This window comes from Bufo bufo, chromosome 6, assembly GCF_905171765.1.
Source record: "Bufo bufo chromosome 6, aBufBuf1.1, whole genome shotgun sequence".
NCBI lineage: Eukaryota > Metazoa > Chordata > Amphibia > Anura > Bufonidae > Bufo > Bufo bufo.
The window spans coordinates 329,066,258-329,082,464 of NC_053394.1; the positions used below are offsets into that span (position 1 = coordinate 329,066,258).

A 16,207-nucleotide genomic window follows, 5' to 3' on the forward strand; every position below is an offset into this window, starting at 1 on the left:
TGCCGGATCCGGAAATCCATATGCAAACGGATTTTTTTTTTTTCCAGATCAATTTACACTTATTCATTAAAATGCTGGATCCGTCTTTACGGTATCATCCGGAATAACGGATCCGTATTAAATTTTTTCAAAGCTAGAAAGAACTGCGCATACGCAGACCGGAAAACCGGATCCGGCAATTTCCCGGAACACTTAGTACTGGATCCGGCATTAATACATTTCAATGGAAATTAATGCCGGATCCGGCAAGTGCAGTAGTGTTCCAGAATTCTGGCCGGAAAAAATACTGCAGCATGCTGCGGTAGTTTGTCCGGTCCAATACGGTACAAGGAACGGAAGACATCCTATTGCATACTGAACGGATTGCTTTCCATTCAGAATGCATTGGGACAAAACGGAAACATTTCTTTCCGGTATTGAGAGCCTTTACCGGATTTTAATACCGGAAAAGAATAACGCTAGTGTGAAAGTACCCTAAAAGAGGATGGGGCTGCACCCTTCCGTATTCGATCTTTGTAACCATCTGCATCTGTTTGTATTCTGCTGCTAGTCTGAATAAAGTGCTGTCAGCACAAAGAGAAGACTCCGAATCCGATATCCGTGAACTCTAAGCGTCCTAGTACACTGAAGGACGAGCGCCGATCAACGGTAAACACGTAGGTCGATGCAAAGTGAACATGGGAGGAATGATGACTACTGCAGTCACTCTTCCTCCATTCAGTTCTAACGATTACTGGCAGCACATCCCTGATTACAAAGGGAGATGTGATGCTGATAAAATCGTGAAAAATGCAAATAAGAGGTGGTAAGGCCCTTTTATTTCCCCGTTGTGGACACAATTCTCTGATGTCCAAATTGTCGATCATCTCCCTACCAGTTCTCTTACTTGAATTAGGCTACTTTCCCATCAGCGTTTTTGGTTTCCGGTTTTGAGATCCGCCAGAGGATCAAAATGGTTCAGTTTTGCCCCCATTTATTGCATTTGTGTCTGGTCTGCGAAACTGAACAAACCGGAACCGGCATGAAAATCAATGTAAGTCAATGGGGCCGTTACCGAAAAAAAAAACAGATCCGGCATCCGTTGGCTTACAATGATTTGACCGGTTTGTTCAATGTCTATTTAATACAACCGGATCTGGACGAAACAGATGCATCCGGATGCATTAAATGAAACGGAATTGTTTTATTCAGGCTTTCAGATCCTGAATAAAAAAGTTGATGTGAAAGTAGCCTTAGCTGTTTTAGAGCTCATGCACACGAACATATTTTCTTTCCGCTTACGTTCTTTTTGCGGACCGTATGCGGAACCATTCACTTCAATGGGGCAGTAGAAAATACAGAATTTACTCCGTGTGCATTCCGTTTGTCCGTATGGTCATTCCGCAAAAAAGTAGTGCATGTCCTATTGTCCGCAAATCACGGTCCGAGGCCCCATTCAAGTCAATGGGTCCGCAAAAAATACGGAATGCACACGGAACACATCCGAATGTCATCCGTATTTTGCAGATCCATACTGTAGAAATGCTATGCCCAGCCCATATTGCTCATGTGTTTGGCGATTAATAAGTTACTGTTTCTTTATCCGATCCGCAAAAAAAACCGATCAGATACGGAAACCATACGGATATGTTTTGTGCAATAACGGAACGGAAGAGGATTTAAATCAGAGAAAAATGGACCGCAAAAACAACAACAGTCGTGTGCATGAGCCCTTAGGGATAGACATTTCTACTATTGCCCCTGGCTGTGGATGGATCTGGAACCATACTTTGACTGCTACCTGGAAAGTTATAGCTAGACATTAGAAACAAGCCTACACACCATCTAGCTCTGAAGGGATAGCACTCATAAACCAATACTCTGAACAAGAGCTTATTTCTGCTCCGGACTTGCCCGCTAGTAAAGCAACAGCATCCGTGGTTTTCACGGACCCATAGAATACAATCTGCGTGATGGATCACTGAACAAGGACAAAATAGAACATGCATCCGTGCTAAAACACGGATGTGCGACTACACGCATTAAAATGAATGGGGACGTGTGCTGTCTGTGGAGAAATCCCAATCTACATGGCAAGCTTGGAGAGACAGCTCTTTAGCTGGACCGACCCCTGGAGTAGCATTAGAACAGTACTTACAGGTCTCTGCCCCCTCCTCCATTACTCTCAGACATCTGTCCACATACAATGTTACTTGGCTCTAGCGGGCAGAATATTTCTTCTACTTACGGATCCGGCATTTCAATGCATTTGTGAGACGGATCAGGATCGTGATCAATCTTACAAATGCCATCAGTTGGCATACGTTTTTGACGGAGGATGCGGCAGGCAGTTCCGGATCACTCTGCCGCAAGTGTGAATGTACCCTAGGGAAGGATTGATATGTTTATCATGGCACTTCATTCCTAATACTAGACCCTCACCATGTAGAATTTCAATGCATGAAAGTTTTTATTTTGGATGTTTTATTATGAAAAATCCAATAGAAAAAAAAAAAAAAAAAAAGAAAGAAAGAAAAATGCAAATCAGCCGACTGCTCATGGATCAGCTAATCGGTGGCACAATTATACAGGGCAATTACTAGGAGAGCATTTGTTCCTGATAATTCACCAGAATATCATACAGTTTACTATGCCCTTAACAGTATATTAAAGGGGTTTTCCCATCTCAGACAATGGGGGCATATCACTAGGATACGACCCCATTGTCTGATAGGTGCAAGTCCCACCTCTGCCACCTCAGCTGGCAAAGTAAATGAGAGTGCACTGCGCGGATGCCCTCCATTAATTTCTATGGGGCTGCCGAAAATAGCCGCGGTGCGCTACCATTCATTTCTATGGGGCTGCGGCGGGGATTCCGAAAATAACAGAGTGTGCCGCTCGCCTATTTTCAGCAAGACCAGTAGGAACAATTGGTGGTGGCCAGACCCGGCACTGCCAGCCACAACTTTGCCAGCTTTGTTTTAGAGACCCGCACCTATCAGACAATGGGGGCATATCCTAGTGATAGGCCTCCATTGTCTGAGATGGGAATACCCCCGTTAAGATGACAGATCTGCTTCATGCCCTGTGTTCCTAACTGCAGAAGCCACTACTAATGCACACGGGTCTCTGACGCACTGCTTTAAATGGGTTGTCTCACAAAAAAAATATTCTATGTTTCAAACACATATCGCTGATGGTTGATTTGATAAATCAATATATCTGACAACCATGCCATCGCCAAGTTTTATGTGCCCATGCACTTAACCTTTAATTGTCAAGATGAAAACAGCCAGGCACCAGCCAGATAATCCATGTCACCAATAACAAGACCCTGCACTGGAACCTGCCCCTGGTAAACCTCATGCAAACCCTACGCATTGGTCCCCCCCGGCCCCCCCCCCCCCCACCCCGGGGTTTTCATTGAACCTGTAAATAGAGAGGGGGACAATGGCCAATATATTAAATGGGCTGCTAAAGAGAAGATAAACGTAAGGCCCACAATGGAGCCAATCACTTAACCCACTGGCCGATGCTAGCGATGACAGGGGTACTAATGGTCTATCCAAGGACAGCAATCCCTTGTGTCTTCTTCATAGGTTTATTCCCCCACACTTGGATACTCACATATTTCCCTGGCCGCTGAAATTTTAGCAAGTTTTGCTGGCTTCACATTTATTATTTGGCCCTTATGGTTTGTCATTTGTAAGTTGTTTTTTTTTTTATGATGTTTTTCTGGCTGGTGCCTGTCAACCTGTAGAGTCCCAGAGGATTTTTAGTGCTTGGGTTTTAATTTTTCCTCCCCGACTTCCTGGAGCCATAACTTTGTTATTTTTACGAGGATTTATTTTTGCAAGAAAAGTAGTATTTTTTAATTGCCCCATAATATTGCATACCGTCCTGGCTGTGACACTCTCTCCGATGTGATTGGATCGCGGCACAGCCAGGTAGAAGGAGACGCCCATTGAAAGACCCTGATGTCTCCTCCTCCCTGTTTCGATACTCAGTATTTACATACTGAGCGCAAAAACTTCAGGAGGGCGCAGCGGGACACCAGAGCGATGTTTAAAAACAAAACAAAAACGGGTGGCAGCATAATCCGGACACGCTCGTCTGCAAGGGGCCTTAGGCCCCTTTCACACGAGCGAGTTTTCCGCATGGGTTCAATGCGTGAGGCGAACGCATTGCACCTGCACTGAATCCTGACCCATTCATTTCAATGGATCTGTGTATATGAGTGTTGTTTTTCACGCATCTCTTCTGCGTTGTGTGAAAATCGCAGCATGTTCAATATTCTGCGTTTTTCACGCAGCCCTGGCCCCATAGAAGTGAATAGGACTTCACTGAAAAACGCATTGCATCTGACTGAACTTTCTTACAAAATGGTGCGAGTTTCACTGAACGCACCCGGACCTAATCCGTCATGCTCGTGTGAAAGGGGCCTTAGGCCCCTTTCATACGAGCGAGTTCTCGGAGCGGGTGCAATCCGTGACTTGAATGCATAGCACCTGCACTGAATCCTAACCCGTTCATTTCAATGGGTCTGTGTACACAGTGGCGGATTACAATAGGGAGCAAGCCTTGGACATACAGTAGGTGAGTATTTATCTTTTAATTTTTTTGTTCATTTTTATTTTATTTTATGTGACTACTTTGGGGGGGGGGGGGGGCACACAGGAGGACATATTAGGGAAGTTAAATCGAGTACATTGGGGGGGGAATGTGGGGGCTGTATGGGGCCAAATTATTATGGGAGGGAATACTATGTGGGGGCTAATTACTATGTGGGGGCAGTGTGGGGGCAAATTGCGGTGTGGGGGCAGTGTGGGGACAAATTACTATATGGGGCAGTGTGGGGGCAAATTGCCATGTGGGGACAGTGTGGGGGGAAATTGCCATGTGGGGACAGTGTGGGGGTAATTTCTATTTCTATGTGGGGGCAAATTACTATGTGGGGAAAACTATTGTGTGGGGGCAGTGTGGGCAAATTACTATGTGGGGGCAGTGTAGAGCACATTACTGTGTGGGTGGCAGACTACTATATGGAAGCAGTTTGGGGGAAATTACTGTGTGGGGGCAAATTACTATGGGGGGATTACTATGTGGGGGCAGTGTGGTGGAAATTACTATATGGGGGTGTTGCTATTGGGGAGGCACTGTAGGGACAATTCTATTATTTTTGGGGACACTATACAGGGATTATTGCCTGGAGCACAATATAGGGTGTTATTATTACTGGGGGTCTCTAGGGGACATTATAGCTGCTGTGGACACTATAGGGACATTTGGGGTAATTTATCAAACTGGTGTAACGCAGAACTGGCTTAGTTGCCCATAGCAGCCAATCAGATTCCACCTTTCATATTTGACAGCTCTTTTGGAAATCCAGTTCTACTTTACACCAGTTTGATAAATTACCCCAATTATGTCTATTAGGGTCACTATTTTTTCAGCAGTATAGTACCTGGGGCATTGGGAAGCACAACGGGCACAGTATTGGGGGTGGCAGGATGACGCTGTGGGGACACCAGGATGAGGAGGTTGATGGAAAACTTGAGAAATCGAATGCGTCTGTGTTACAAACTGTAGAGACGAGATGCGGCTGAAAGAATTTGCCATGGTGGTCTGGGTCAAATGGAGGAGAAGAGGAAAGAGAAGGTCTACATGACAGGAGATGTCCCTGGATGTAAGAGGTATGTGGTGCTGTATTCTCCTCCATGTCTTTTTTTATTACAATTATATGCATTTTAAATTTGGTGACTAAATTTTTCAGTTTAGGACCCAATTTGGGGTATTTTTTTTTAGTCTGAAGATGTCATATGGCCTAAGAAGAGACTGTGGCGCCCATGAAGCAGCGCAGCCTCTTCATACAAAAAAATAAAAATAAAATGGAGGAGGAGGAGGAGGAGGGCCCCCCCCCCCTCCTCCATTTTTTTATTTTTTTTATTTTTTGTATGATGAGGCTGCGGTGCTTCATGGGCGCCACAGTCTCTTCTTAGGCCATATGACATCTTCAGACTAAAAAAAAATACCCCAAATTGGGTCCTAAACTGAAAAATTTTGTCACCAAATTTAAAATACATATAATTGTAATAAAAAAGACATGGAGGAGAACAAGTGGATTAAGGCGAGTTAAATAATAATTATTTTTTTTAACCCCTCCAGCCCTATTGTACTATGCATTCTGTATTAAGAATGCTATTATTTTCCCTTATAGCCATGTTATAAAGGCCCAAGTTTGGTAGACAGCCCCGGGCCTATCATGCACTTAATCCGCCCCTCTGTGTACATGAGCGTTTTTTCCCCACGCATCAGTTCTGCATTGCGTGAGAATCTCAGCCTGTTCTATATTCAGCGTTTTTCACGCAGCCCTGGCCCCATAGGTGAATGGGGTCTTCAATGAAAAACACAACGCATCCGCAAGCAGGTGCGGATGCAATGCGTTTTTTACTGATGGTTGCTAAGGCCCCTTTTACTCAAGCGACAATTCCGCGCGGGTGCAATGTGTGATGCGAACGCATTGCGCCCGCACGGAATCCGGACCCATTAATTTCTATAGGGCTGTGCACGAGCGGTGATTTTCACGCATCACTTGTGCGTTGCGTGAAAATCGCAGCATGCTCCTCTTTGTGCATTTTCCACGCAACGCAGGCCCTATAGAAGTGAATGGGGCTGCGTGAAAATCGCAAGCAAGTGCGGATGCGATGTGCGATTTTCACGCACGATTGCTAGGAGACGATCGGGATGGGGACCCGATTGCTATTATTTTCCCTTATAACATGGCTATAAGGGAAAATAATAGCATTCTTAATACAGAATGCATAGTACAATAGGGCTGGAAGGGTTAAAAAAAAATATATATTATTTAACTCACCTTAATCCACTTGTTCGCGCAGCCGGCATCTCTTCTGTCTTTATCTGTGAGGAAAAGGACCTGTGGTGACATCACTGCACTCATCGCATGATCCATCACCATGGTGATGGACCATGTGATGAGCACAGTGACTTCATCAAAGATCCTATTCCTACTGCACAGCAAAGATGAAGACAGAAGAGAAGCCGGGCTACGCGAACAAGTGGTTTAAGGTGAGTTTTTTTTTTTAACCCCTCCAGCCCTATTATGTTATAAGGGAAAATAATACAATCTACACAACACCTAACCCAAACATGCCTATTTTTCTCATGCGCGTGCAAAACGCATTACAATGTTTTGCACTCGCGTGGAAAATTCTCACATTTTTCTGCAACGCACCCGCATTTTATCTGTCCAAAAAACATGACGCCCGTGTGAAAGAGGCCTAATAGAGCTCTATTAGGGTGAATAGGATCGCACACTCTCCCTGCTGTCCTGTGCATAGTACACACAGCAGCAGGGAGCTGCAGGCCACTGCCACCAATGAAGAGGAGGGGAGGGGACCCTGTGGCCACTGCCACCAATGTTTTTAATACTGGGGGGGGGGCAGGCGCACTGCGCCACCAATGATAATTAACCTTTAATAGGGGTTAACTGCCGTTGATCACAGCTCCCTGTCAGAGGCAGGGTGCCGGCTATGTGATTCTGCTGCCGGCACCCGCCTCATGTATTAAAGGTTAAAGAGGACCTTTCATGGGTCCAAACATTGTAAACTATCAGGATATGTACAGCGGCGCCCAGGGATCTCACTGCACTTACTATTATTCCTGGGCGCCGCTCCGTTCGCCTGCTGTGGCCCTAGGGGTGGGCGATATGGCCTAAAATCTATATTGCGATATAATTTTAAGCATGTGCAATATGCGATATATTGTTTTCTAGATTTGGGGGGGGGGGGGGGGGTTAAACTTTTTTTTATTTTTATTTAATAACTATTAGCCTCCTTAAGGGCTAGAACCCTTGTCATATTCACCCTAATAGAGCTCTATTAGGGTGAATAGGACTTTACACTCTACCTGCTGCCCTTGGCAGCCAGCCTCTGATCTGCCCCCCCCCCAGCCTCTGATCTGCCCCCCCCCCCAGCCTCTGATCTGCCCCCCCCCAGCCTCTGATCTGCCCCCCCCCCAGCCTCTGATCTGCCCCCCCCCCAGCCTCTGATCTGCCCCCCCCCCCAGCCTCTGATCTGCCCCCCCCCCCAGCCTCTGATCTGCCCCCCCCCCAGCCTCTGATCTGCCCCCCCCCCAGCCTCTGATCTGCCCCCCCCCCCAGCCTCTGATCTGCCCCCCCCCCAGCCTCTGATCTGCCCCCCCCCCCAGCCTCTGATCTGCCCCCCCCCAGCCTCTGATCTGCCCCCCCCCCCAGCCTCTGATCTGCCCCCCCCCCCCCAGCCTCTGATCTGCCCCCCCCCCAGCCTCTGATCTGCCCCCCCCCCAGCCTCTGATCTGCCCCCCCCCCAGCCTCTGATCTGCCCCCCCCCAGCCTCTGATCTGCCCCCCCCCAGCCTCTGATCTGCCCCCCCCCCAGCCTCTGATCCGCCCCCTCTGGTAACTCAAACCCACCCCCCTCCCTCCCCAGTATTAATCATTGGTGGCAGTGGCCACAGGGTCCCCCCCCCCCCCAGTATTAATCATTGGTGGCAGTGGCCACAGGGTCCCCCCCCCCCCCCCCCCCATCATTGGTGGCAGTGGGCAGTTCCGATCGGAGTCCCAGCAGTGTAATGCTGGGGCTCCGATCGGTTACCATGGCAGCCAGGACGCTACTGAAGTCCTGGCTGCGATGGTATGTTAGTGAGCAGCATTATACTCACGTGCGCCGTGGCCGCCGGTCGCTCCTTCTTCTCATAGGTCTGTGCGGCGCATTGCTAATGCTATAAGCATTAGCAATCCGCCGCACAGACAGAAGGAGCGCCCGGCGGCCACAGTGCACGTGAGTATAATGCTGCACACTAACATACCATCGCAGCCAGGACTTCAGTAGCGTCCTGGCTGCCATGGTAACCGATCGGAGCTGCCCACTGCCACCAATGGTGGGGGGGGGGGGGGGGGGAGGGGGACCCTGTGGTATAAGGCCGGCAAATTCATTGGTGGCGCAGTGGCCACAGTCCCTCCCCGCCTCCTCCTACTCTGTCCTCATTGGTGTTCAGCGGCAGCCGCGCACAGTGGGGAGGGAGGGACTCCCTCCTTCTCCCTCCACTGTGGCGGCCGGCTCAGGAGAAAATAGTGCGCGCAGAGAGCGCGATCATATCGCGGTCCGGCTATATAGGCGATATGGCAAAAATCCATATCGTGGCCCAAATTTATATCGCACATCGCCTATACCGCCCACCCCTATGTAGCCCACGGTATATTCTCCAGCTCTGAATGCCAATTGCTAGCATCGGAGCAATTGCTAGCATCGGAGTGTCACAGCCAGGGAGAAGAAAAATAAAAAACATACCACCTTCTTGGCTGTAACGCTCTCCGCTGCGATTGGACTGCGCTACAGCCAGGGAGAAGGAACGCCCATTGAGAAAAAGGGCAGTCTCCTCCCCATTGCTCCGATGCAAGAATTAGCATACAGAGCGGGAGAGACAGACTCTTTCTTCCCTGTACTGCTCTGCTGAGGGAACATGAGCGCGCTGACAGCAGTGCGCTCCATGTTCTCTGATTCTAGGCTGTGCAGTACAGTACTGTATCGATACCGGGACAAAAGTATTGATTGGGTATCGATATTTCGATACTCACAACAACCCTAAACTACAGTACCCTGAACGATAATCAAAATTAGGGTTATTCACTTTAGAAAAAAGACGACTGAGGGGAGATCTAATTACTATGTATAAATATATCAGGGGTCAGTACAGAGATCTATCCCATCATCTATTTATCCCCAGGACTGTGACGAGGGGACATCCTCTGTGTCTGGAGGAAAGAAGGTTTGTACACAAACATAGAAGAGGATTCTTTACGGTAAGAGCAGTGAGACTAGGGAACTCTCTGCCTGAGGAGGTGGTGATGGTGAGTACAATAAAGGAATTCAAGAGGGGCCTGGATGTATTTCTGGAGTGTAATAATATTACAGGCTATAGCTACTAAAGAGGGGTCGTTGATCCAGGGAGTTAGTCTGATTGCCTGATCGGAGTCGGAAAGGAATTTTCTTTCCCCTAAAGTGAGGAAAATTGGCTTCTACTTCACAGTTTTTTTTTTTCCTTTCTCTGGATCAACTTGCAGGATGACAGGCCGAACTGGATGAACAGGTGTCTTTTTTTTCAGCCTTATAAACTATGTAACTATGTTCAGTTCAGTCACTTTTATGGTATTTGGCCGGAGAAAATACCGCAGCATGCTGCGGTATTTTCTCCAGCCAAAATTCCGGAACACTTGCCAGATCCGGCATTAATTTCCATTGAAATGTATTAATGCTGGATCCGGTACCAAGTGTTCCGGAAAAACAGATCCGGTTTCCCAGTCTGCGCATACCTTTAAATCTGTGAAAAGGATAACTACCGGATCCGTTTTTCCAGATGACACCAGATAGACGGATCCGGTATTTCAATGCATTTATCAGACGGATCCACATCTGGATCCGGAAACAAATGATATCTGTTTGCGTCCGGATTTTCGGATCCGGCAGGCAGTTCCATTGCCGGATTCTTCTAACGCTAGTGTGAAAGTACCCTAAAACACGTATAAACATTGTCGATTTCTAAATTTGGTAGGAGTTTGTGCAAACTGATCGACAGATGTCATGTAGAAGCTAGATACATGTTATCGGCACTCGGGGAGGTTGGGTGCCGCAATTAGCTATTGTTAATATTTATAAATGATACATATCTGTGTTAGATAGCCATGTTGAATATCTGTGATAGATGCGGCTATGAAATAGGACAAAATGGGAAGACAGAATCGGCTGTCGCAACTTCTGTTTCTGCCGCAGCGACTGTGACGGGACAAAAGACAAATCTGTATGAAGACACTAAGGACGAATATGAATTTAACGGTTATCGGCACCTGGGAAAGTTGGGTGCCGCAATTAGTTATTAATATCTATAAATGATACATATCTGCGTTAGATGCGTTGATCAAATATTTTGCTTAAATCATGTACGCCTTCGATTTTTATTAAACACGATCGGATATAATTAAAGCTAATTTCCATCACAGGTCCTGCAGGATCTAACAAAGGGACGGTGTCAGTTCCCCTTCAAGGACCTGTGGTGACCTCATCAAAGCTACTTTATTATAAAAGGGGCATTAAATGGATGGTATGACATCATCAAAGGTCCTTTAGCTTTAGGAATGCGGCAGCAGGGAAAGTTGAGTGCTGCAATTAGCCATTGTTAATATTTATAATGGCTTAGTAATAGGTTAATACAAGCTTAATATTATTTTTAAAGATATTAAAACTTAACTAGATTGTGTCGTTTCTGAAGAAACCACAGGATGTTGGCTTGAAATCTGATTGGCTGTTTGTGGCTCACCCAATGACTGACTGACTACCAAATTTGAGGACCCTGCGATTAACAGTCAGTCAAAGAGCGGCGGTAATTTAAATTTTCTCATATAAAACGAATGGCTGAAATGTGATTAGCTGTTAAAGGCTCCACCCACTTTTCCTAAATTTTAACCACACTCACCCAGTGACCCATGGTGCCAGTTTGGGGACTCTGGCTTTCATATTGTAAGAATAACAGCTTTTTACATTTTCTTATTGAAGTCAATAGTGAAAATCTGGTTGTTTGTGGCTGCGCCCACTTTTTTGAATTCCCGTCACCCAGTAACCAAATGTACCAAGTTTGAAGCCCCTGCCATTAACGGTGTAAGAATGGCAGCAATTTAAATATTCCTATTAAATAGCATTAGGTAATATTTGATTGGCTGTTTTAAGCTCCCCCAGTTTTCCGGATTTTAAGCCCAGTCACCCAGTCATGGTCGGTGCCAAGTTTGGGTACTCCGGCTTAAATACTGTGAGAATGACAGCAATTTAATTTTTCTCATTGAAGTCAATAGGGAAAATCTGATTGGTTGTTTGTGGCTCCGCCCACATTTTAGAGTCCCCAAAATGAGGCAGAAATTTTCAGGTTGACCCCATGACTATGAGACAGAATAACAGTATGCGACAGGCTTTTTCAAGCCAACATAATTAAATTACTGACGTAATATCAGATCTAACAGAAAAAGGGGGGCGTTATTTAGGCGTGGTTTGGGAGGGGTTGTGGGCGGAGAAAGAGGCGTGTTGACCTGTCATTTTTGATTTGACGAGAACAGTAGCCCTTTACTACTGATGATTTCTAACGCTCTTAGGGCTCTTTCACACGAGCGGATGCCGTGCGGATAATCCGCTGCATGAAAGACAGCCAAGCCCCGCTCTGGACAGCAGAGACACGGAGCATTAACATGATTGATAATGCTCCGTGCCTCTCTGTGATCTTTTTAACACAAAGTCAGTGAGATAACGCTGTCACCGTGATTTTGTAGTAAAAAGATCACAGAGAGATTACCCGGACGGCATCCGCTCGTGTGAAAGAGTCCTTAGGACTGGCCATTCGTAAAATGTGTGTGGGAGCCTCCCGACTCTCCCCTTATGGGGGATAAGAACTGGACAGTTGGATTCTGCGAGTTAAGACGCTGCCAGAGGAATCTTCCCCACCCTTTTCCTACTTAGAATACATCTGCCGCCATGCCTATGAGGGAACTGGGAGCGACCATCTGGCAGACAGTATCATTGTAAGTCCTGGTTCGCAAAAGCGCTTTGAACTCCAGCACTCTGTCCTAGCGGATGAACAGAAAGCCAGAATTCGCTGCCATGCATTCCGGATACAGTGTTCGGACAGACAAAAAAAATATATAAAACACTACACGCGCATTTTTTGTCCGCCCAACAGCCGGTGTTCCGTTAGATTTCCCTACCCTCGTCACTTCCGGCCGACACTGTGCATGCGCCGGGAGCCTCACCAACGGATGACACCATTTCCCAGAAATCCAAGATTATGCAATTTCTCAGGAAACCGTCAGAACACAAAAGTCAAATTTCTAAATAACATCTGATTTCGCCAAGTAAAACCGGTGTTCTTTCCAACTTTGCTTCACTGGGACCAATACTCTCACAGTAGGCCTCTTGCACACGAACGTATTTTCATTCAGTTTTTTTTTGTGGACCGTATACGGAACCATTCATTTCAATGAGTCTGCAAAAAAACGGAAGGTACTCCGTGTGCATTCCGTTTCCGCAAAAAAATAGAACATGTCCTATTATTCTCCGCATTACCTAGAAGGATAGGACTGTTCTATTAGGGGCCAGCTGTTCCGTAAAATACGGAATGCACACGGACGTCATCCGTATTTTTTGAGGATCCGTTTTTTGCGGATCGCAAAATACATACGGTCATGTGCAAGAGGCCTAAAGGGAATGTGTCACCACCATCGAGTGTATTTAATAGCTTATATGGCGCTGTAGATCTCCCGGAGGGCTCGCTAAGCGTACCTGTATGTGCAATATAAATGTATTCGTGCCCCTCAAAAAAACGATTTTATAAATATGCTAATAAGCTTGAAAAGAGCCCAAGGGGCGGTGCTCAGCCGCGCCCATTCTCAGTGAGCCCCGCTCCTCCCCTCATCCGGTATTCTCCTCCTTTTCGTGGACGTCACCCTGCTGCAGCAGTACCGCCCGTGTGCACTCCATTCCTGTGCCGGTATCGGCTTCAATAACAAAACTGCCCATGTGCCAGATGTACGCGCAGTTCCGTTATTAAGGCGGATACCGGCACAGGAATTCAGATGGCACGGCGCTCACATTACATGTTGCTGCGCATGCGCAAGATTTTACTGCTGGTGATGGGCGACGTCCACATCAAGGATAGGTCATCAGTATCTGATCGGTGAGGGTCTGACACCCGGGACCCCCACCGCACAGGCGCTCCTGTAAATGCCGTGGCCTTCTTCCTGCTCAAGCACAGTGCCGTCCATTGTATAGCGGCTGTGCTTGGTATTGCGCTATGCACCATTCACTTTGCTGGGGCCGAGCTGCGCCTAGGCCCCATGACCGATGAATGTGACGTCACATGGCCTAGGCCAGTGATGGCTAACCTCCGGCACCCCAGCTGTGGTGAAACTACAACTCCCAGCATGATCCATTCATTTCTATGGAGTTCTAAGAACAGCCAAGCAAGCGTACATCTTGGGAGTCCTAGTTTTACCACAGCTGGAGTGAGGAGGTCAGCCATCACAGGCCTAGGCTAAAGCCTGTTTCACACTGGCGTTACTCATTCCTGGCGGATCCGTACTACAGTGTACATCCATGAGCTGCCGAAGCCCGCCCGCCTCTTTGCCATGCTGCGGCCGGATCTATGCCGCTCCCCAATATAGTGAATGGGGACGGGCGGGCTTCCGGCAGCCTGAGCCTCTAGGAGCAATGGGGGCGTTACCATTACACCTAGAGGCTCTGCTCTCTCTCTCTCTCAACTGCCGGACCCTCTGCACTTTGACTGGCAGGGGCAGGTGTGATCATATTTACACTGCCTGGTCCGGTCAAAGTGCAGACGGCATGGCAGCTGTAGAAAGAGGGGAGAATCTAGGTGTAATGGTAACGCCCCCGTTGCTCCTAGAGGCTCATTTGCATATATAAAAACATAATTTTTCTCAGCAATGCGGGCACATGTGAACATGGGAACAACACAGATGCCTTCAGCTGCCAAGTGCACATGTAACAGGTCAGTGTTATAGGTACAAATCTGCTGACAGATGCCCTTTATGACCAATCTTCAGGATAGGGCATCAGTATCAGAATGGCGGGGTGTCCTGGCGCTCGTGCTGCGTCCTCCTCACCTGTGTGCCGTCTACGATTGCAGTGCAATTACATTCACTTGCCTGGGACAAGCGGTTGTAATTACGCTGCGCCACCTCTACAAAGGAGACGAAGAGGAAGCAGCGATCACAAGAGTGCCGCAACCCCTTTAAACAGCTAATAGGTGGGGGTACCAGGAGTGGGACCCCTGCCAATCTGATATTGATGACCTATCCTAACAATAGGTCTTCAATATGGTAGCGCTGCACAACCCCTTTAACTGCTCATTTGCAGATGGATTAAAATTACTTTTTCTGCAGAAAGAAGCAACGGATCGCTAAACGCTTGCTCAGGACAGTGACTGGCTGCAGTGGTCGGGCGTCATATCCCAGCATATCACTGTGCATGTCAATCCTTGTTTGCAAGGCTGCAGCGGATATGTAGCTGTATACCCCACATGACCGCTGCCGTCATTCACTGGCCTCAGCAGGATATGGAGCTATACACCCCCACGTGACCGCTGCAGTCATTCACTGGCCTCAGCAGGATATGGAGCCGTATACCCCACATGACCGCTGCAGTCATTCACTGGCCTCAGCGGGATATGGAGCTGTATACCCCACATGACCGCTGCAGTCATTCAGTGGCCTCAGCGGGATATGGAGCTATATACCCCACGTGACCGCTGCCGTCATTCAGTGGCCTCAGCGGGATATGGAGCTGTATACCCCACATGACCGCTGCTGTCATTCACTGGCCTCAGCAGTCTTGTGCCATACACTACTGAGGCCACTGCTATGTCACCGCTATATCATGCAAACACAAGCCGGAGGTGAGGACCAGTGTGGCGCGGTGGGAGACTGAGCGGCAAGTACAGGATCTTTTATTAGAGGCTTTGGGGGGGGGTAATAGAAACTGGACATTCCCTTTAAATGTCCTGGATCTCCCCACCAGAGATGCATCACAGACCCCATCAACAGCCCCTTCTAGTCCTGGGCTCACCGTGCTGCTGCACATCTGCTTCTAGTGACCCATGCCCATCACTGCCTTGTAGTGAGTGGAACTACTACTACCCCCAGCATCCGCAGCAGTCATACCTCTGAAGGTGTCCTGCAGCTCCCCCAGCCCCTGCTGCTGTAAGAACAGGCACACGTCCTCCACCTCCCACGCCTCGTAGTTGTCGCTCGCCTCCCCGCACGGCTTCTTCGCCGGTTTCTCGGGGGTGACATACGGGTCCTCCAGCGTCGGGGAGTCATCGCAGCGGCCGCGCTTGGTGCAGCTCATTCTTGGTGGTGTGAAGCGGAACAGGACTGAGGGCGGGGGCAGGAACCCGGCAAATGACGTCCGCGCTGCCAGCCCACCCCCACTGCGGGCGTGTCCCCCCACTGCCAGTGCCAGGCCTGGGGCTTAGGAGGCGAAGGTCCCGGCTCGGGTCACCCATCGCTTGGAGGCATAGGCAGTTTCTTGTAGCGGACCTGTTACACTTGGCACCAGTAGGCGGCGCTCTTCTATGGCCTCAGGGCGGGGCGGCATTTTCGAAACTGGCGCGTGAACACC

At 48.1% G+C, this 16,207-nt stretch overlaps 1 protein-coding gene across 1 annotated transcript in view; it reads right to left on the reverse strand.

The window, feature by feature from the left end:
- The window catches only part of LOC121003293 (deoxynucleoside triphosphate triphosphohydrolase SAMHD1-like), a 92,435-nt gene extending 76,456 nt beyond the window's left edge, over positions 1 to 15,979 (reverse strand). Inside the window, exon 1 of the mRNA XM_040435022.1 lies at positions 15,748 to 15,979. Within this exon, the coding sequence (XP_040290956.1) occupies positions 15,748 to 15,934 (187 nt within the window). The 5' untranslated portion in view covers positions 15,935 to 15,979. The remainder of the gene's footprint in view (positions 1 to 15,747) is intronic.
- Positions 15,980 to 16,207: the final 228 nt, after the last annotated feature.